Source organism: Fukomys damarensis, unplaced genomic scaffold (assembly GCF_012274545.1).
Source record: "Fukomys damarensis isolate Sample0158 unplaced genomic scaffold, DMR_v1.0_HiC HiC_scaffold_23, whole genome shotgun sequence".
In the NCBI taxonomy this organism is placed as follows: Eukaryota; Metazoa; Chordata; class Mammalia; order Rodentia; family Bathyergidae; genus Fukomys; species Fukomys damarensis.
The window spans coordinates 48,363,967-48,388,336 of record NW_022900935.1 but is presented as its reverse complement, the minus strand read 5'-3'; the positions used below and the strand labels follow the sequence as shown (position 1 = coordinate 48,388,336).

At 35.1% G+C, this 24,370-nt stretch overlaps 1 protein-coding gene across 1 annotated transcript in view; it reads right to left on the bottom strand.

Moving 5' to 3' along the window:
- The window catches only part of Efcab3 (EF-hand calcium binding domain 3), a 215,970-nt gene that overhangs the window by 174,745 nt on the left and 16,855 nt on the right, over positions 1-24,370 (bottom strand). The window contains 2 exon segments of the mRNA XM_019209488.2: positions 2,960-3,034; positions 8,012-8,155. Coding sequence (XP_019065033.1) covers positions 2,960-3,034; positions 8,012-8,155 — 219 coding nt within the window.

The window sequence follows — 24,370 nt, the reverse complement described above, 5'->3', positions numbered from 1 at the left end:
AAAAAAGAGTATATCCTCAATATGCATCCACTTTCCTATGAATGACACTAATTTCCCATTCTTTATGGCTGAGTAGTATTCTATTTTATAGAAAAACCACATCTTCTTTATCCAGTCTCCAACTGATAGGCAAATGGGCTGTTTCCAAGTTTTAGCTATTTAACTAAGACAATTTTTTATCAGTGGTATACTCCACAATGCTAAGGCAAATTAATACAAAATCCAGGAGAATTTTTAATTGTTTAAAAATAAAATTTAGGAAAGATAATATAAAAGAAAATAGTAATAGAGATACAAAATTCCTTTTCAGTTGTTTTATCATACTTCAGAGTCTGGCAGTGGCTTAACCACTACTATAAAGTTTTTATTTCTCCATAGAAGTTTATTATCATTATACCAATACTCTGTACCATCAAAAATGAATTGGAAACAACATAGTTAGAAGAAAATATTTATATTAAGAGAATTTTTCACCAAAAAAAATCCTTCTTAAAATTTAAACAAATGAAAAGCTGTATCCAGGGCTGGAGATTTAGCTCATTGGTGCCCCTGCTTGCATCAAAAGTGCAAGGTCCTGAGTTTGATCCCTGGTATCAAATAAATAAATAAATAATAGCTGTATCCAACAGCTAAATTTAAATTCTCCTCTAACCACTACATCTCTTAATTTACCTTAATAAAAAAATATAATTTCCATAATCAATTCCAGACAGAAAAGCACTTTACAGTCCAATTATATTTTCATGAGATTGAAGATACAATAATAAGGGCCAGGGCCTTGGCTCAGTGGTTCCACTGCCTGCCTTGCAAGCACAAGGGCCCGAGTTCAATCCCTGCTACAAACAAACAAACAAACAAACAAACAAAAACAATAATAAGCATAATGACCTACAAGTCCTAAAATTAGCATAACCAAGGAGGCACACCTGGCATCACTCACGCAACTGGTAGCTATAATGAGCAAAAAGTGGAAGAGAGTAATTCTAAAACTTCTCTCCTCCATAAAAACAATGAGAAAGCTAACAATAGCAAGAGTATGAAAATTCCTACAGATCAGTAAGAAATGAATGACCTAGTCTTTAAAATGGACAATAAACATGAAAAGGAAAAAACTACACAATAAGTAATAATTATATTAAAAGTTAACAAATTTCATAATTGAAAAAATATAAACAAGATATATTATTTATTTCAAAATAAGATAGTAAAACTTCCCTTTCTCTTCAAGATATTTATATTTTCTGGAGATATCGTCATTCCCAACAGTATGCTTGGCTTTTTTTTATTACCTTCTATGAGATCTAGGTCCTCTGATTCTCCTCCACTAATAATAACTCACATGTGTGTGCACATATATATATATATATATATATATATATTCATAATGCCATATGAAAAGGATTCTGAGGTCAATATTAAACTGTAACAAGCTAGTTGGAATTTAAAATTTCATATACTTATACACATATATTGCTCGGATATTTTATAAAAATAATGTTATTATGCATGGTTTTTTTGGTTTTTTTTTTTTTTGGTACCGGGGATCGAACTCAGGTCCTTGCACTTGCGAGGCAGGCCACCAAACTGCTGAGCTAAATCCCCAGCCCCTATGCATGTTTTGTTTTGTTTTTTGGGACAGGGTCTTGCTTTGTAGTGCAGGGTGACCTTGAACTCTCTATATAGCCCAGGCTGCCCTCAAACTCAGGGAAATTCTCCTAACCCCATATGCATGTTGTTTTAAAAGGAAGAAAAAGAAATTTGTGAGTTTTTTTATTGATTTCCAAACACTTTGACCGCAAAAAGAAAAAAATAAGGTCAACACAGGAAACCAGGACTTGAAATATCAAGAAATATATGGAAGTAAATAAGTTATTCTAAGCATTAGTTTAATAAGTAGATCACACCTGGGAGTTCACACAAATAAATCTATAGTCAGACTGTAAATCAAAAGCTAAGTAGACAGAATCAAGAGAAAACTAATGTCATGGAAGATAACCAATGTAGGAAATAAGCAACTAAGAAGGGAAATCAAGTCAAACATACATATTTATATTGTCCATTGCTGCCTGTTCCAGTCATTCAATAACACTTATTACATATATGAATAAACATTAGAGTTCTCTTGTCTTTTTTATGTTTTTCCAGGAATAAGACCATATTCCTGATTCTAAGAATATAGTCTGACATAAAAATATGCAATTCTAAGGAACTTGATCTTGTCTTGACCTTGATCTATCAATGAAGAAAAAAAGAAATTCTAAAATTGGGTTGTGAACATTACAGATCTCAAATTTTTGGAAGTAGTACAGTATTTCTATTATTAACATGAATATTCCTAGTCACTGTATTTGTAACTTACTTGTAATGTAAACTAAGCTATTGAGAGATCAATAGACCCATAAGTATCTAAATTTTTTAGGGAGAAATACAAGCAGATTCCTGACATAGTGAAGAAAGCACTATCAAGGGTGGAGAAGAAAAGAAAAGTAAGACTTCAACAGAAAACACATACACAGAAACACACAAGAACAAAAGTATGGAAATAAGACTGACATATACAGATTTAAGATTAACTGTAGTATGAGGTTCTTGCCTGGGAAAGATTTGGTGGGAAGTTTAGCATAACTGCTTCAACTAGATTCACTTGGTAATAGGAAAAACATCTATATAAATTCTTCAGCAAGAAAATGGCATGGTGTTTTAAATCAGTGCAGCAAATTTACACAGATAAAACTGGAGATTGGTGATATAAAGCTAATGTGTTGTGACAACAGTCCAGGTTTTTAAATGCTTTTTATGAAAGAAAAAAAAAAAACTCGAGTAATTTTCCTAACCCAACTACTGAGGCTAAAAGGGGGAAGGGATTCTGAAAAAAGGATAAATTAATATATCCACCCCACCCTAAAATCAACTGCTATCAAAATCATTCTTTTATACTGTGGATGAATATTCTTTTTACCTGGATCCTGGGAGACCAAATAAGAACAATCATTCACAGCCTTAAGGAAATGTGAAAAATCCAGCATTTCATTAACTAGAAAAATGATTCAGAAACAGAAGATTAAAAACTCAATCAATCAGCAAACAGTATCATTAAATTCACTAAGAACATAAGATAAAAATGTAAACAGATTTAACTGACATTAGAATACCATTGCCTGTATACAAGAACCACCAACATTCACTGCATGGAGAATAAAAAAAGAAAATTTTCCAGAAAAAAGTTACATATTGTAATTAAGTAGTAAATGGTGTTCCAGTAATAATAATGGTATGGACTAAAATGGTAAATACTGCAGTGCTCTTTGCTCAAGGCTCTTAAGCTTTATATTTCTAATTAGGTTTTAAAAATTACACAAAGCACACCAACTTTACCTGCAAAGTGCTTAAGCATACTGGGTTTAATTTTTGAAAGACAGGCTGATTTTACCATCTTTTAGAAAAGCCTTACCAAGAGTTCTAAACCTTTTGGGGCAGTTGTGGATCCAACTGAGTCTAATGAAAGAATTCTCTCCTCTTCCCACCCCCACCACTTCCTTCCCTCTCTTCCTCCCTCATGAACACTGCCTTAAATGCAGAAAATACTGAACAACATTAACATGATAGCAGGAAAAGCATCTTAATTTTCATTTAAAAGGAATGGCTAATTCTTAAAAGGAAATCTAAATCATACAAATGAAAATTTCATGAAAAAGTTGTGTTGTTTAACATGAAGAAGTTGGGATTATGGGGTGCTTTTCAGCATAATAATGCACAGGTCACCTCTAACAGCAGCTACAACTGAAAATTCTAACCCACAAAGTCTGCCAAAGTACAGAATCTCATTTTCTGGATAAACATAGATCTTAACAAATGATCTCAATTTTTTCAAGATTCTTTAAGTTAAGTAAGTATGATTTCATTTTCTTCTGTCATTGATAAAGCTAACTTTGACAGGGCTTACATCAATAGACATTCTCTAGGTCAGGAAAAATTTTATTATACATGCACATTTCAATTTAATGTTGTCTGAACAAAAGTAACCTATAAAAGCTTCTGAGAAATTTACTTTCTCAGATAGTGAAAAGCTGTCAAATTATCTGTCTCCAGATAATTTGTCCTTTTCTTCAGAGGACAATTTAAGATTGGGTTCTCCTTTCCATTAAAAAGTGAAACAGCATGGTACTGGCAAAGAAATAGGCCTGAGGATCAGTGGAACGGACTGGAAGACACAAAAACAAATCCAGATGTACTCAGCTACCTCATCTTTGATAAAAGAGCTGACCATCCTCAGTGGAGGAAAGATAGCCTCTTTAATAAATAGTGTTGGAAAAACTGGATGTCAACCTGCCACAGATTAAAATTAGACCCTTATCTTTCGCCATGCACTAAATTAAAATCCAAATGGATTAAAGATCTAAATATTAAAACAGAAACATTAAACTTGCTGGAAGGTAAGGTAAGTTAGGCAGCACTCTGGAAGACATTGGTATAGGAAAAGACTTTATGAACAAATCCTCAGTAGCACGGGAACTAGCAGATAGAATCAACAACTGGGATCTCATCTTACTAAAAAGCTTCTGTACTGTCAAAGAAACCACCAGCAGAACTAAGAGACAATCTACAATGTGGGAAAAAATTTTTACCAGCTGTTCCTCAGACAAAGGACTATTATCAAGGATATATAAAGAACTCAAAACAATCAGCCCCCCCAATATAAAGACCCGATTCAAAAATAGGCATCCGAAATGAACAGACATTTCTCAAAGAAGTAAAAGCAGCAAGTAAATATATGAAAAAATGTTCCACATCACTGATCATTCGAGAGATGCAGATGAAAACAACACTGAGATTCCACCTCACCCCACAAAGAATGGCTGCTATCAAGAAATCACACAATAACAAATGTTGGCGGGGTTGTGGGGAGAAAGGAACCCTTCTCCATTGTTGGTGGGAGTGCAGACTGGTACAACCACTATGGAAATCAATATGGAGATACCTCAAAGAGCTTGGACTGGAGGTTCCATTTGACCCAGCCATCCCTCTGCTGGGTCTCTTTCCAAAAGAACTAAAAGAATCATATCACAGAGAAGTATGTGCACCCATGTTTATAGCGGCACAGTTTGTAATAGCTAAAACTTGGAAACAGCCCATTTGCCCATCCGTTGGAAACTGGATAAAGATGTGGTTTTTCTATAAAATGGAATATTACTCAGCCATAAAGAATGAGAAAATAGATTCATTCATAGGAAAATGGATACATACTGAAGATATACTCCTAAGTGAAATAAATAAGGCGCACATGTGTAAATACCGAATAGTTTCTCTGGTGTGAATAATCTGCAATAATACATAAGATCCTAATAAGATTACTGACATTTAGAAATGGGAAGAAAGGAGCTAAAGGTGTAGGGAAGGTGGGATGGGTAGGGGAAGGGTAATAAGGGAAAAGAAAAAAATGTGAGATAATGAAAAGATGGAAATAAAGTGTTTGTAGATGGGGAGGGGGAGAGGGGGTGAAGGGAGGGCAGGGACAAGGGGAAAAAATGAGAACCAAGACTTGTCATGTAGAGGTACAAGATCCCAACAATGAATGTAACTGTACTGTATCCCTAAAATGTACCAATAAACTCAATTAAAGCTGAAAAAAAAAGTGAAACAATTTGTTCAAGTTTTAATCAACTACTTTAACTTTTTTCTAACTGCTTTGTGATTTGGATTAGGCAAATGTCTTTTAGATAAGACATTTAAAGCACAATTCATAAAAGAAAAGAATGTAGGTTGGACTTTATCAAAAGCAAAAACTTATGCTTCGGGGAGGGGAGGAGGGGGTGAAGAGAGGGCAGGGAAATGGGGAAAAAATGAGAACCGAAACCTGTCATGTAAAGGTACAAGATCCCAATAATGAATGTAACTGTACTGTGTACCTAAAATGTACCAATAAACTCAATTTTTAAAAAAAGTGCTTTTTGGAAGACATTTTAACAGAATGAAAAGACAAGCCACAGACTGGAAGAAATGTTTACTAGTCACATATTCAAAGGACTTACATTCAGAATATATTAAAAAGTTGCAAAATATAATCAATATCATTTGATTATCTAGGAAATGCAAATTAAAATGCCATAATACCATAATGATGAAACATCATATATCTATTAAAATGACTATAATTTTCAAAGGCTGACCAATTCAAGGGTGGTAAGTTTGAAGAGTAGCTGGACTTACATATTGTTCATGGCAAAGTAAAATTATTTAACCACTTTACAACACAATGTAGAAATTTCTTAAAAACTTAAATATATACCTATCATTCTACTACTAGGTATGTACTCAAAATAAATGAAAGCACATGACCATCCAAAGGCATACATGTGAATGCTTACACCAGGCTTATGTGTAACAGCCAAAACTGGAAACAAACCAAGTGTCTATCAATTCATAAATTATTGTATATGCATGGAATAGTATTCAATACTGTAAAAGCATGGACCACTTTCAATATAAGTTGAGAGAAAAAAACAGACAAAAAAGGTAAACACTATATGCTTCATTTATATAAAGTTCTAGAAAATACAAACTACAGTGGTAGAACTGCACTGGTGTTTATCTGGGGATGGGGTGGACTACAGTAAGTAAGCCATAGGCATTGAATAGAGGTCTGAAAAATGGAGTAAGACAGACATGCTCATTTTATGGAATATAATGCTTTTTTCATAGGTATTGCATACTCCAAAATTTATCAAATTGTACACTTTAAATATATGCAACTTACTGTATATCAATTATATCTTGGTAAATCTATATGCAAACTACTTAAAATACAGCACATCAGACAATTTGATTTCATTTTCTTGAAAAAAACTGGAGAAGCGATCACTCAACATTCTGATGCAGACAGAAATGACAGCTTTAACAATTAAAATTTTATTTTAGAATTTTTCAAAAAATCAGCATCAGTGCGAAGCAATGGGTTTGACATGTGAAGGTTATTTCCTCATCAAAGGAGAAACACAGTTGCTTTACCAAGCATTACAGGTGGGTTACAGATGCCCAAAGTAGCAGAATTCTTTTTTCTGATGAAAGCTTTGTTCTTAAATTTTTTTTCCATCAGATGTGAGAGGACAATGAAACAGCATTTTCATTTATAGCATCATTACATTCATAACAGCACAATAGTTTAAAATGCAGGATGAACTAGTAGACATCAATAGTTTCGTCTAATTACATGCTTAAGGACACAGCAGAGCTACTAATTTTTCTAAGATTCCCCTTTAAAAGTGTTTTAAAATATCAAAATTTCTGTAATGAATTGAGGTATTTTACAGAAATTTGGCTTCAATTTTCCGTCTTTTACTCTAAGCCACAGACACTCAACATTTCCAAAGTACATGAACAACATATATATAAATACATATATATATGTAAATGGAGAGAGAGAAAAATATACATATATGCAGAGACAGAGACAGAGACAGAGAACAAAATGAAGGCTTACCTCAGGCCGAGGAACCAGAAAAATTGATTGTTCAGTGAACTTCATGGATATAAACAAGTTAACCTCAAAGTCCTAATTTTTTTTTGTTTTGGTTTTTAATTTTGTATTTTTTTTTTTAAGACAGGGTTTCACTATGTAGTTCAGTCTGGCCTCAAACTCATGGCAATCCTCCTGCTTCAGCCTACCAAGTGTCGGGACTGCAAGCATGAACCATCATGCTTGACCAAAGTCTTAGTTTTCATTTTAGGTAACTGAGTCCAATTTTTTAATGTTATTAAAACAACATTACATAACTAAAGTAGGCTAGGCATGAACCAATAGTGGGAATATATCATAATCCAATCTAATAATCCAATTATATGTACCTGAAGACCAGTTTTTAATGTTACTGCAAATGTTTTTATAGCATATAACAATGATTTATAACATGCATGTCAAAATATAATATTTTATAATGCACTTGAAGCCCAAATTTTCTATCATTTGTAATTAGTTTGTTTGCAGGACCCTTAAACTAATATTGAAAAAACTTACCATCAATATCAATAATCTTTAGTGCCTGTAGAATTTCTGAATCACTTATCAAAATCTTCAAGATAGGAAGGACCTTTGGCAGATCATTCACGTAAATCTTACCACTTCGAATTTTACTAAAAATTTTACAGGCTTTATGAAGTGCTGCACACATGTAACAAAACATTCAATCAATTCAAATGAATAATTATCCTTATTCTCCCCTATCTTTAAGAAAAAGTGGTATCACTAAAAGAAAAAAGAAGAGTCAAGTTCTGTTTTACAGACTCCCTACTTTAAACCCTTATATATTTAGGTAGATTTGGAGCCAGTGAAAAACTGTCAAAAAAGTCACAAAAGAACCACATGGGAAAAGGCAGTCACAAGTTTACCAAGAAATATTAAATTCCTCCTTTACCCCATACAACTTAGTATGTATCTCAGCCAAGGCTCTGGGTATTGTGACTGTTTACATTGTCCATATCCTTCACTGAACTGTCTGTTTCTAGAGAGAAACATTTTTCTTTCTTCTGTTTCTAGTGCTACTTTAGAATGTTCTCCAAAAAAAATCTGTTGAACTGAATTTGGGTTAGTTCAATAAATAGTAAATTGTGTTATCAGAAAAGATGCAATAGATAACAACCTTAAATGCAAAATAAAAACTGAGCATAGTGACTTTAACAATAGATTTATTGCAGTGATGGTGATAGAATCTGGAAATCAAAAAAAAGAAAGAATAAGAGGTAATTAATAAAAACTACTCAAGAAGCTTCTCTGAAAAATGTTGAGAATAAAATTTACAAAATACAGGTCCTGTGGAAGCAGGAGAAAATAGAATGCAAATCAGAAGTGAAAGCATTAGTTTAGTGAAAGGTAACCTTTCCCAAAGAGATGAAAGGTAAGGATATGGATAGTGTTAAAGGTAAGTTTACAGGAAGGAACAGCAATGATGTAGGAAGATTTTTCCCAACAGTCTTTATTAACATGCTATGAAAGAGCAAAGCCACATGATTCAGCAATCCCACTTCTTGAAATCAGGATTTCAAAGAGATATTACCATTTTTATGTTAGTGGAAGCACTACACAAATAGACAATATATGAAAACAACCTGAATGTTTATCAAAAGATAATGGATAAAAAGTGTGGGCATATATAATAGACTATTAATTGGTCTATTAAAAAGAAGGAAATTCTGTATTACTCAATAACATGGATGAGTCTGGAGGATATTATAATATGAAATATTCCAATTACAGAAGGACAAATACTGTATACTTACCCTTGTATAAGATATATAAAAGTAAAACTAATGAAGAAAAAAATAGAATTGTGGTTACTAGGGGCTGAGGAGAAGAAAAACAGGCAAGATGCTAATCAATGAGTTAAAATTTCAGTCAGCACAATTAAGTTCTAGAGAGCAACTGTACAATAATGTGCCTACAGATAACAATACTATATAGCACACTTAAAACTCTGATAAAAAAAAATCTTGTAAACCAAGACCTGTCATGTAAAGGTACAAGACCCCAGTGATGAATGTAACTGTACTGTATACCTAAAATGTACCAATAAACTCAATGAGAAAAAATAAATAAATAAATCTCTGGCCCTGTTGGTGATTTTAAAAAAATGTTCTTACTAAAACTTTCTAAAGAAATAGAAATATTCACTTTCATAGATATCAGAAAAATCACATTTTAATATTTTAATTAAAGAATCATTTTTCAAATTTCAGTGACTTCCGGTAAGATGACACAATGGAAAGCAGCACAGAAACAGCCTCTCCAATACTTGGAATCCAGACACTGGAATATACCAACCTGGGGAAGAAAAGAGGGCAGTGGGTCCCCAAGACCCAGCAAAGATGTTAAGCAAGAATTAGAACCCACAGGAGAGTAAAGAGAGGGACCACAATGCAGAAAAGAGAGGTGGCTAGTGGTATTCTCTCACTGAGCCTTGGCTGGAGGGTGGGGGGAGCTCAAACCTGCACAGGTACAGTGACTACTGGCAACTCCAGAGGCCTCCAGGAAGAAATGCACCAGTGGAATAGAGCAGTGTACATTGTAGACTGCAGCAGCTGGTAAGTAATTTGGGTTAGGATACATCCCAAGAGAGGGGAACTGGCTGGAAGCCATTTTAGAAAAGGACCAACTGAACTCAGAACTCTGAAAAGCTACAGATTGTCTCCATCTAGCAGCTCCAAGTGTCTGGGAGAGGTGCAACAAAGTTCAACCCAGCAGGAGGTCAGAGAACAGAGTTTAAACTGGCAGGAGTCACTCAGAGTGCTTTAGGCTGAAAAACTCTGGTCCCAGCCTCACAGACAGAAACCAGAAGCAGCCTGAACTTCACGGAAATAAAGGCTCAGATTTGCTGAGATTATCCACCACTGTCATAATTCTACTGCTGGCATACTGGGATCAATCAATATGAATTTGGGCTCTGTCTGCCCCCTCTGTCAACCAGTGACAGGAGAGACATTCCCTGGGGTGGACATTTATTTTTTGGCTTTAATTGCTTTTTTTTTTTTTTTCTATTTTTCTCTTGCTGTTGATTGCTCTTGTTTTTATGAGTGAAAACATTCTTTCTACTTTTTTCTTCTATTTCTTCCTTCTTTCACCTGTCTTCACCACTTCTCAAAGCTTGCATAATCTTCCTTTGTCCTCTAGCCTTGCTTCTAAACTCTTTCTCTTCTTTTGTTTTACTATTTTTTCCCTTAAGCCTTTTTAAAATTTTCTCCCATACAGGTAAAATCACCATATTGAAGGGACACAATTTTCTGGTTTATTTTTAGATTTGGTTATATACTTACAAATCCTGTTCAAATGCTTAAAGGTGCCAAATTAAGTTACCAGTTTGTAATTTTCTAGGGGTGTTTAATGCTATTGTTATTACTGATTATACTACTTAACCAAGGTGACACAATTTTTTGTGCTAACTAGTTGTTCTTCCTTGTATGCCAAGACTGAGATTGCCTTAGGATCATAAACAATACCACACACTACTGCCAAAGAACCAGGAGGTAGGCCAAATATGCAGCAATTTCTCATCCCCAATAAATTGAAAAAGAAGGATCTTGCAAAAGACTCAACATTCAAAAGATGGCTATACCTAGAAGTCATTTCTAAGTAGTCATTTCCTAGGGTTTCTCAATACTAGCAATAAAGATACCCATCATAAACAATATACAACCATCAATACAGGAATTAAACTCGAAAAAAATAGAAAATGAGAAGTCATAAAAGCAAGATGCAACCTGAGATTTCCAGGTCAACCCAAGGGGCAATGAAGGGGAACAATTTGAAAGCCACCCATCTGGACTCTCTGAAGTGGTAACAGCAGAATACAAAGCAAATAAATAAGGTTCTAGAAAAAAAATCAAATCAGCAATAATTTCTCAAATATCTTCAGAAGATGATGACCAACACCTGCTAGATGATTCAAAGAAGAAAAAGATGATTGATCAGAGTCAATGAAAAAGCAGGAGATAGAGAAAATGACATTTTTAAAAAACCTGTCCATAGAAGTAATGGCAGAAAACTTCCCAAGCATGGAAAAAGAGTTTGACATACAGATAAAGTGAGGTATACACAATACCAATTAGCCATGACTGAAAAAAAAAATCTACACCAAGGTATATAATAGTCAGGATTCCAGAAGTTCAACACAAGAACAGAATATTAAAAGCAGTTACAAAAAAGCAAATCCCTTATAAAGGAAAGCCCATCACAGTTGCAGCAGATTTCTTTAAACTTTTAAGTCAACTTCACAAACTTTTAAGTCAAGGAGAACTTTCAGTGAACTATTTCAAGCCCTAATAAAAAGCAACCTCCAACCCAAAGTGATGTACCCCACAAAACTATCTTCCAAAATTGATGGAGAAATTGGTACCTTAGAGGACATAGAGCCAGATTTAGCACCATGTGGCTTTGCCTCTACCACAGATATATAGAATATCTCCAAATACATCATTCTCTAAAACATAACTTTGTCTTATTGATTGCAAAGTACTGTTTATAAACAAAACATATATATGAAATATTAATTTTATTAAAGAAGTTTGGAGATTATAATTATAGCATTTAAGCTGGAGTCTGTATTGGATAATTAAGCACTAAGCTTTTCAAATGATTTTAAAGTCACATTTATTTGCCTCTTTATTTTGATGATGGCTTGACTTATTTTCTAAAGTAAAATCACTAACCTTGTGCAATGGTAGCAGGAAATTTATGTGAGGTGTATTGTATGATTGTGCTTTAGCCTGAACAGATATATTTTAAATTATAAAAGGCACATATTAAAGTACAAAGAAGTATAAGTTCATGCTGCCTACTTCAAAGAGAACATACAATCTTCATAACTGATTAACACTATGCCAATGATTCGGGGATTTAAATTAATCCTGTGGGTCAGAACACCAGAAATACTCATGTTAATTTTCATCTAAGATATTTATTCTCTAACATTCTCGGTACATACAAAATACAGCAATGTCAATATCCAAAAGAAAGCCATTATCATGTATATGCTGGTCATCATGATCAGTAAGAAACAGTTGTTTTTTTAAAAATAAACAATTGTTAAGACCAGCAAGAAACGCCCACCACTCGGCCAGGCAGGGACCTCGCAGCCCCTACTCCTCCACCTCCAGCACCCCAGGCCTCCATCCCAGCACACCAGTGAGAAACGCCCAATGCTCAGCAGCATGGGTGACACTGCAACATCTATCATCCCCTGCACTCATTCTGTTCTCAGGTCTCCTGGCTGTGCGAGTACCTGGATTCACACTGCAGAGACACAGGTGGTCATAAAGGCCATATATATTACTCAGCTCCAGAAGATACAACAGAAGTGAACAAAAGCAGTAAAGGCACATCAGACCTCTGTAGTTGGTAAGCTGGGGGGATCACCACCTTCCAGCAGAACTTGGATTATCTTCAGGGGAAGGGCAGTGGGAACCTTCAGTAGAACCTTGCAGAATTCAACTCTGCAGGAGGTCAGGAAGCCCTATTTGGGCCTTGCAACCAGAATTCAGCCTGAACTAGGGGTCTGCCATTGGCTTGCTAAGACTAACTGCCTTAGTTCTGAACATCACCACCCACATTATCTAATGTGACAGCAGAGATATACCCTGAAAGAGGCTCTTAAATTTTTTATTCTTTCTTTTCCTCTTATTTCTAATTTTTATTTTAAAACTTTTATTTTTTCCCATTCAGCAAACTCTTTCTTTTTTCTTTCTTCTTTTTCCCACTCGCCTCTTGCTCCTCCACATTATTCTTCATCTCCCTTTTTGTTCCTGTAGCTGCCCTAATTGAGATTTCTTCTTTCTTTTCCTTTTCTTCTCCCCTTTTTCTTCACTCGATGGTCATTAGTTTCAAAGGAAAGTGAATACAATTTGTAGCTTCCCTATTTCTGTTAAATGTTCTATTCTTGTCTTTGTTCTTGCACTCTGTCTTTCCCTCTTATCTTCAACAGTTTCCTAGAGTTTGCATGATCATCCTTTGTCCTCTGGCTTCACTTGAAACTTTCTCCTATTCTTTTACCTATCTATTCCTCTCCTCCCAACTCCTTCTAAGTCCCCATCCTGAAGGGTAAAGTTGCTATATTGGAGAGTTTATTCACTATAAACATATTTTGGGCTGGTCCTCGATTTTGATTCAATTCATATGGTAAAGGTTATAGATTAATAACTAGTACAAATGGTCAATTTTGAAGCTGTTCTTGATGCTACTGTGTTGCTGATTGTATCAACTAAGCAAAAGGGTTGTGATTAATTTAATGAGTTGCCCTTTTGTGAAAATGAGAGTGTCTCTGAGTCATTAGAGACTCAAAACCTAAAGAGCAGCTGTATCAGGAAGATTGAAATACAAATCCAGGAATTAAACCAAGGACAGCCCAACAACAAAAATAAAAATGAGAAAACACTTTAAAAAAGACACAAATACAGACTTCCAGTTCACCAACAGCAAATTCTAGGGGAAATGAGGTGGAAAAGTCTGACAGTCAATCACCAGGATACCCTGAACTCATACCACAGGAAGGAACAAAACAGATCAATCGGGCCCTAGAAAAATTCAAAACAGAAATAATTTCCCAGATAACTACAGACATGGTGAGCACAATGAAAGACATGATTAGAGACTCTAGAACAGAAACAGACAAAAAAACAAACAAACAAACAAAAAAACAGATGAGTTCAGGACTATGATAGAAGCCACAAATGCCCAGTATAGGAAAAGAAACGGAAACCTTAAATGCCCAACATAGGAAAGAAATGGAATCCATGAAACAGATTCAGATATCAAGGAGATTAAAAACTCTACTGAAAGTATTTGCAGAAGAATGAATCAATGTGAAGATAGAATTTCAGATATAGAAGATAGGATTGTAGTCAGTGACCATGGAAAGAGAGATCTCTTAAAAACACTAAGGGATCATGAGAAATCGATCCAACAACTCCTAGATGATGCAAAGAAGAATAACATAAGACTGATAGGAATCCATGAAGTAGCAGGAGAAAATACAAATGACTTAAAAAATCTGTTCACAGAATTAATGACAGAAAACTTCTCAAACAGAGGAAATGAATTTGACATACAGATAATAATAGTCAAGATCCCAGAAAGCCAACAGAAAAACAAAATACTGCAAGCAGATAGAGGAAAGAAACAAATTACATATAAAGGAAAGCCCATCAGAATCACAGCAGAATTTTCAACACAAACCCTCGGGTCAAAGAGAGCCTGGAGTGAGGTACTTCAAGCCTTAAAAGAGAATAACCTCCAACTTAGACTGATGTATCTCTTTTAAAATGGTTGGGGAAATAAGATACTTCAGTGACCTGTGAAACTTCATGAATACCATACCAGCACTCCAAACAATTCTAAACAATATCGTAGAAAAAGACAACACCATGAGGCCCAAAAGAACAAATCAATTATGCAAAGCAAGAAACTAATGGGAGAGGGAGAAAAATTAAAGAGAGCCAAGAACAGGACAATAAAATGGCAAAGTTAAGTCAATACATATCAGTTATAACCATCAATGTCAATGGCCTCAATTCACCAATCAAAAGAAACAGACTGGCAGAACAGATTAAGAAGTGAAACCCAACAATATTTTGTATACAACAAACATACTAGTTCAAAAAGAAACTCAGACTGAAAGTGAAAGGATGGAAAACAGTTCTCTGTGCAACAGGAGCCCAGAAAAAATCAGGGGTAGCTACCTTATTCACAGACAAAGTAAATTCCAAAACAAAAACTGATGAAGAGAGACAAAGAAGGCCACTACATCCTTGTAAAGGGAACAATCCAAGAGGGAGAGATGACAATAATTAATATATATGCACTGAATATGAATGCCCCCATCTTTATAAAACAAATATTAAGGGACATGAAAAACCAAATAAGCACTAATACAATTGCAGTGGGGGACCTAAATATCCCACTGTCACAAATAGACAGATTATCTAGACAAAAAAAGTCAACAATGAAATATTAGAACTGAACCAAACTTTTGAACAAATGGGCTTAATAAATGCCTACAGTGTTCCACCCCACAAAAAGAGAACATACATTCTTTTCAGCTGCACATGTGTCATTTTCCAAAATAGATCACATACTAGCTCATAGAACATGTTTAAATAAATACAAAGGCATCAAAGGTATTCCATGTATATTATCAGACCATAGTGCAATTAAGCTGGAGATCAATAGCATAAGAAACTGTAAGAACTCCACAAACACATGGAGATTGAACAACACTCTTCTGAACAATCAATGGGTCACAGAGGAAATTAAAGAAGAAATTAATCAGTTTTTACCAATAAATGATGATGCCAATACAACATACAGGAATCTGTGGGACAAAATGAAAGCAGTTCTGTGTGGAAAACTTATAACAGTGAATGCCCACACTAGGAAAACAGAGCAAACTCAAATAAAGAATCTAATGATGAATCTGAGGCTCCTAGAAAAAGAAGAGCAAGAAAAACCCAAAGCTCATACAAGGGAGGAAATTATAAAGATCAAAGCAGAAATCAATGCAATGGAAACTAAGAGAATGATAAAAAAAAGTCAAATGAATCAAAGAGTTGAATAAATAAAATTGATAAACCCTTAGCCAGCCTTGTTTAAAAAAGGAAAGAAGACTGATTCCCCTGAACCAGCACCAGGAGGGTGAGTTTTGCAACATCAGCCCTGGCTTGGACTCAGAGGCTCCTCTGCTGTGCAGCCTGGCCCAATCTACGGGCCTCCCCTGGAGCTGCGCCTTTTCCAGTGGGCTACTGATTCCCCCCGAAGGTAGCCACGCAGGCACTGCTGAGCACCCCCCACTCCCAGCTCTTAGATCCCCTGATTAAGCCAGTCCTTGGACGCACTCTGCAGAGGCATGGTGGGCTATAAAGGGTGGTGATTGATCCTATTGTGTTCCTGATTGTATCAATTGGGATAAAGGATAGGGATTGATTTGATGAGTTGTTTTCTCAACTACGAAAATGAGAATGGCTATGAGTCATTAGAGAATCAAAGGCTGGGACGCAATGATATCAGGAAGATTTAATGACCCAGAGATTGAATCAAAGGCAACCCAACAGCACAAATAAAGATGAGAAAACACTTAACCAAGACACAAAGACAGACTTCCAGTCCACTAATGGCAAACAGTAGGGGAAAGGAGGATGAAAAATCAGATAGTGAAACACGAGGACACTCAGAACTCATAGCACAGGATGTAACAAAACTGATCGATCAGGCTCTAGAAAAATTCAAAACAGAAATTATTTCCCAGATAACCATAAAGATGGTGAGTAAAATGAAAGATATGATTTGAGACTCCAGAACAGAAACTGACAAAAAAAAATAGATGAACTTAGGGACATAACAGAAACCATGAAGGCCCAGAATAAGAAAATGGAAACAATGAACACCCAACATAGGAAAGAAATGGAATCCATTAAACAGATTCAAACAGATATCCAGGAGATTAAAAATTCTAGAAAAGGAAAGAAAAGTCTCAGGTCCATGAAATTAGGAATGAAAACAGTGAAGTCACAACAGATCTAACAGAAATCCAGAGGATCATCAATAACTACTTCGAGAACCTATATTCTAATAAAATGGAAAACACAGAAGAAATGAACAGATTTATAGATACTTACGAATTACCAAAGTTGAACAAAGAAGATAAAAAAATTCTAAACAACGCAATTACAATCAGTGAAATTGAAAACATAATTAAAAGTCTAACAACAAAGAAAAAGCCCAGGCTTCACTGCTGAATTATACAAAATAGTTAGAGAAGAACTACTGCCACTACTCTTAAAACTGTTCCGTGAAATTGAAAGGGAAGCAATACTTACAAATTCATTTGTGGAAGCAAGTGTTACTTTGATTCCAAAACCAGGGAAACACCCAGCTAAAAAAGAGAACTACAGGCCAATCTCCTTAATGAATATAGAAGCAAAAATCCTCAATAAGATATTGGCAAACAGAACACAGAGGGTCATCAAGATCACACACCCTGACCAAGTTGGATTTATCCCAGGGATGCAAGGATGGTTCAACATATATAAACCATTAAGTGTAATACACTATATTAACAGTAAAGGACAAAAACCATATGATCCTCTCAATAGAGGCAGAAAAAGCATTCGACAAAATCCAACACCCATTCATGATAAAAACCCTGCAAAAAATTGCAATAGATGGTCAATATCTCAACTTAATAAAGGCTATCTATGAAAAACCAACAGCCAACACCATATGAAATGGCCAAAAACTGAAAACCTTCACTCTAAAATCAGGAACAAGTTAAGTATGTCCATTATCACCACTCCTGTTCAATATAGCTCTGGAAACATTAGCCACAACAATTAAACAAGAGAAAGAAATTAAAGCAATAAAGATAGCAAAGGAAGAAGTTAAACTGTAATTATTTGCATATGATATGATACTCTACATAGAAGACCCAAGAAACTCTGCCAAAAGACTACTAGACTTAATTGACACTTTCAGCAGAGTAGGTGGATACAAGGTCTACACTAAAAAAACAATAGCCTTCTTGTACACAAATAAGAGACTCACCGAGAGGGAAATTAGGGAAACAATTCCTTTCACAATATCATCCCAAAAAATGAAGTACCTAGGAATCAATCTAACAAAGGACACATAAGACCTCTACATTGAAAACTATCATACTCTAAAAAACAAGATCGAACAGGATGTAAAAAAAAATGGCCATACTACCAAAACTGCTATACAGATTCAATGCAATCCCAATTGAAATTCCAACAGTATATCTCACAGAACTAGAGAAAATAATACAAAAATTCATTTGGAACCAGAAGACACCTAGAATAGCAAAAGCAATTCTAGGCAACAGAGACATGACAGGGGGTATCACAATTCCCAACTTGAAATTGCACGACAAAGTCACTGTGATAAAAACAGCATGGTACTGGCAAAGAAAAAGACCTGAGGATCAGTGGAACAGATTGGAAGACGCAGAAAAACTCCAGATGTACTCAGCTACCACTTCTTTGACAAAGGAGCCAACCATCCTCACTGGAGGAAAGATAGCCTCTTTAATAAATGGTGTTGGAAAAATTGGATTTCAACCTGCCAAAGATTACAACTAGACCCTTATCTTTCACCATGCCCTAAATGAAAATCCAAGTGGATTAAAGATCTAAACATTAAAACAGAAACTCTAAATTTGCTAGAAGATAGGCAAAACTCTCAAAGACATTGGCAAAGGAAAGGACTTTATGAACAAATTCTCAGTAGAACAGGAACTAGCACAAAGAATCAAAAACTGGGATCTCATCATAGTAAAAAGTTTCTGCACTACAAAAGAAAGTACCAACAGAGCTAAGAGACAACCTTCAATGTGGGAAAAAATTTTTACCAGCTGCTCCTCAGACAAAGGACTATTATCTAGAATATATAAAGAACTCAAAAAAATCAGGCCTCCAAAATATAAAGACCTGGTTCAAAATGGGCATCTGAAATGAAGAGACATTACCAGATAAAGAAGTAAAAGCAACAAATAAATATATGAAAAAGTGTTCCATATCACTGGTCATTCGAGAGATATAGATGAAAACACTGAGATTCCACCTCACCCCACAAAGAATGGCTGCTATCAAGAAATCACACAATAACAAATGTTGGCGGGGTTGTGGGGAGAAAGGAACCCTTCTCCATTGTTGGTGGGAGTGCAGACTGGTGCAACCACTATGGAAATCAATATGGAGATACCTCAAAGAACTAGGATTAGAGGTTCCATTTGACCCAGCCATCCCTCTGCTGGGGAACTTTCCAAAAGAATTAAAAGAATCATATCACAGTGATATATGCATACCCATGTTTATAGCGGCACAGTTTGTAATAGCTAAAACTTGGAAACAGTCCATTTTCCCATCAGTTGGAAACTGGATAAAGAAGATGTGGTTTTTCTATAAAATGGAATACTACTCAGCCATAAAGAACAAGAAATTAGATTCATTCATAGGAAAATGGATACATATTGAGGATATACTCCTAAGTGAAATAATAAGTCACACATATATAAATACCGAATAGTTTCTCTGGTGTGAAAACTATAATAGTACATAAGATCCTAATAAGATAATTGACAATGTGAAATAGGAAGAAAAGGGGGAAAATGGGAAAGTGGGAAGGGTAGGGGAAAGGTAATAAGAGAAAAGAAAAATATGAGAAAATGAAAAAATGGAAATAAAGTGTTTGTAAATAGGGGAGGGGGATGGGGGCTGAAGGGAGGGCAGGAGTTGGGGAAAAAATGAGAACCAAGTCCTGTCATGTAAAGGTTCAAGATCCCAATGATGAATGTAACTGTACTGTATACTTAAAAAGTACCAATAAACTCAATAAGATGAAAAAAAATTTAAATAAACTATTGTTCCCTTCAAAAAAAGCTAATGGTGAATTAGATAGTTTCAAGACAAAAAACAACTGAAGAAATTCATAACCACCAACCAGCACTCCAAAATATTCTGAAGGAAATTCCACAAAGAGATAACAAAGACTTCAAGAAACCCCAACAGAAGGAATCCACCAGGAAAGCCAAGTTATTAAACATAGATGAAAGGGGATCAACAACAGGAAAATCACATGGAAAGGATAAGTCAATATATATCAGTTATAACCATCAATGTAAATGGTCCCAATTCACCAATCAAAAAAACAGAATGGCAGAATTGATCAAGAAACATGATCCAACGATATGCTCCATAAAAGAAACACATTTAACTCAAAGAGAAATTAGTAGACTGAAAGTCAAAAGATGGAAAGCAATACTCCATATAGCAGGAACCCAGAAAAAAAGGGGGTAGTTATTCTATTTGCAGACATAGTAGATTTCAAGCCAAGACTGATTAAGAGAGACAAAGAATGTCACTACATTCTTGTTAAGGGAGCTATCCAAGAGGAATATATAACAATTATAAATATATATGCACCAAATACCAGTGCACCCAACTATATAAAATAAATATTAACACAATTGTAATGAGGTGACCTCAATACCTCACTGAAACAAATACACAGACCAACTAGACAAAAAATCAACACAGAAATATCAGAACTGAACCAAATTTCTGAACAAATGGACTTAGTAGATATCTACAGAATGTTCTACCCCACAACATCAGAATATACATTCTTCTCAGCTAAATAGGGGAAGTTCTCCAAATCAGGCCACATACTAGTGTGGGAATTTGTGAAGGGAATTATAACTTAGCAATAACTGATAGGAAATTCTTCTGTAAAACATCACTGGCAGAGAAAAATGTTTCCCTAGTTCTCTCAGTAACCACTGTCGAACTCAGAGACCTGTGACCTGATGACTCCACAGGTAGTGAGAAAGAAATGGTTAACAAAGCACAGCTGGATTGTTTGCAGTAACCCTGTGGGCACAGTTGTTAAATGATGGAGCCCTCCTTTCTCAGTACTATCTGATAAGGATAGGTGTACTCTTTAATGTGAGACTTGGTAGACAGCACCGGAGACATGCAAAAATGCCAATGGTGTTTCTGTAGGAGTTAAAATGTAAACTAAGGATCACAACTTTAGTGACAGACTGCCTGTCTTGAAATGTATAAAGACCTACTTTCACAGACAAAGAACTGTCAATCACCAAGAGGAGGAATAAAGTGCTGTTCAATCTCCAGGCTCTTTTCTTTAAAAGTTGGTGCTCTCTGGGGGCTCTGGTCTCCCTCAAGAGAGACCAACAACATACTAGCTCATAGACATACTTATGTAAATGCAAAAGAATTGAAATTATCCCCTTCATATTATTAGGCTATAGTGCAATGACATTGGAGCTCAATGGCAAAAGAAACCAAAAAAACTTCATAAAAACATGGAAATGAACTAACACCTTCCTGAACAAACAATGGGTCACAGATGAAATTAAAGAAGAAATCAGCTTTCTACAATTAAATGGTAAAGCCAACACAATATACCAGAACTTATGGGATGCAATGAAAACAGTCCTAAGAGGGAAATTCATAGTAGTAAATTCCCATATCAGAAAACAGAGCAAGCTCAAATAAACAACCTAATGTCAAACCTCAAATTTCTAGAAAAAGAAAAGCAAGTCAAGCCCAAAGCTTGTACAAGGGAGGAAATTATAAGGATCAGAGCAGAAAAATTAATGCAATGGACACTAAGAAAACAATATATAGAATCAATGAAATGAAGAGCTGATTCTGTGAAAGATTAAATAAAAGTGACAAACCCTTATCCAACCTTGTCAAAAAAAGGAAAGGATAGACTCAAACCCATGCAAAGAAAAGGGTGAAATTACAATGAATACTGAAGAAATCCAGAAAATAATCAATACCTACTTCGAGAACCTGTATTCTAAAAAGATGGAAAACAGAATAAATTGACAGATTTCTAGATACATACCAATTATCAAAGCTGAATTAAGAAGATATAAAGATTCTAAATAACCTAATATGAGATTATGAAACTGAAGATGTAATTAAAACCTAGCAACAAAGAAAAGCTCAGGTCCTGATTGTTTCACAGCTGAATTCTACAAGAAATTTAGAGAAGAACTAATTCCACTACTCCTCAAACTCTTTAATGAAGTTAAAAGGAAACAATATTCCCAAAAATCATTCCTGGAAGCAAGTATTTCCCTGATATCAAAACCAGAGAAAGACCCAACCAAAAAAGAGAACTACAGGCCAACCTCCCAAATGAACACAGACACAAAAATCCTCAATAATATACTGGCAAACAGAATGTAACAAATCATCAAAAATATTATATACCACTATCAAGTAGGATTCATCCCAGGAATGCAGAGATGTTTCAACATGAGCAAATCAATAAATGTAACATATATTACGAGCCAAAGACAAGAACCACATAATCATTGCAATAAATGCAGAAAAAGCATTTGACAAAATCCAACACCCATTCGTGATTTTTAAAAACCCTACAGATGGTCTTTATCTCAATCTGATGAAAACCAACTATGACAAACCAAAAGCCAACAGCAAAAACTGAAAGCTTTTACCTTAAAATGAAGACTGAAAGCCTTCACTCTGAAGCTTTCACTCTAAAATCAGGAAAAAGATAAAGATATCCACTATCACTACTCCTCTTCAATATAGTTCTGGAAACATTAGCCAGAGCAATTAGACAAGAGAAAAAATAAAATAAAAACAGTAATGAAAAATAGTAAGGGAAGAAACTAAACTATCATTCTTTGTGATGACTTGATACTCTACATAGAAGACTCCAAAACCTCCACCAAAGGACTTCTAGATTTAATAACCAAATTTAGTAGAATAGTATATAAAGTCAACACTCAAAAATAAATAGCACCAGGCATGGTGGTGCATGCTTGTAATTCCAGAACTCAGGGGGCTGAGGCAGGAGGATTGCTTTGAGTTCAAGACCAGTCTGGGCTACACAGTGAGTTCCAGATCAGTCTCAACTACATAGTGAGACCCTGTCTCAAAAAACCAAATAAATAAATAAATAAATAAATAAATAAATAGCATTTCTGTACGCAAATAAAACTCACTGAGAGAGAAATTAAGGAAATCACACCTTCCATAGTAGCATCCAAAAAATGAAATCCTTAAGAATCAATCTAATGAAGGAAGAAGACCTCTAAATTAAAAACTAGAATACTCAAAAAGAAGATGAAAGAAGATATGAGAAAATGGAAAGATATTCACTGTTCTTGGGTAGGAAGAACCAATATAGTGAAAATGGCCATACTCTCAAATTGTTATACAGATTTAATGCAATCCAGATCAAAATACCAATAGCATACCACAAAGAAATTAGAGAAAAAATCAATAATTCATTTGGAACCAGAAGAGACCTAGAATAGCAAAAGCAACTCTGGGCAACAAAAGCAAGGCAGGAGGCCTCACAATCCATGACTTGAAATTATACTACAAAGCTACACTGATTTAAAAAAAATATCATGGAACAGGCAAATAAATAGACTCAGGAATCAATGGAACAGATTAGAAGATGCAGAAGCAACTCCAAACACATTCAGCCACTTCTCCTTGGGCAAAGGGACCAACACATTCATGGGAAGAAAGCCTCTTTAATAAATGGTTTTGGAAAAGTTGGCTTTCCACATGCTAAAGACCAAAAGTAGATCCATGTCTCTCACCATGCAATAAACTAAAATAAAAAATGATCAAATATCCAAATATTAAAAAAGAAATACTAAATCTGCTGGAAGATAGAATAGGTAGAACTCTTGAAGGCACAGGTGTAGGCAAACACTTTATGAACAAAACCTCAATCACACAGGGAATAAAAGAATCAACAACTGGAATCTCATCTTACTAAAAAGCCTCTGCACAGCAAAAAGAACCACCAACAAAATGAAGAGATAATTCACAGAGTGCGAAAAATATTTCGCCAGCTGTTCCTTAAAGGACTAATATCTAGAACATATAAAGATCTCAAAAAAATCAGATCCCTAAATTTAAAGATCCAATCGAAAAATAGGCTTCTGAAATGAACAGATACTTCTCAGACAAGAAAGTAGAAATGGAAATATGAAAAAAATTCAGCATCACTAGTCATTTGAGAGATTCACAGTAAAACAACATTGAGATTCCATCTCACTCCAGAAAGAACGGCTATCATCAAGTAATCAACCAATAACAAATCCTGGCAGGACTGTGGTTGGGACTATAGACTGGTGCAGCCACTGTGGAAATCAGTGTTGAGATTCCTCAAAAAACTAAAAGAAGAGGTTCCATTTGACCCAGTTGTTCTTCTTGGCATTTTCCCAAAAGAATTAAAAGCATCAAGCCACAGCAATATATGCACACCCATGTTTACAGTAGCACAGTTTGGAACAGCTAA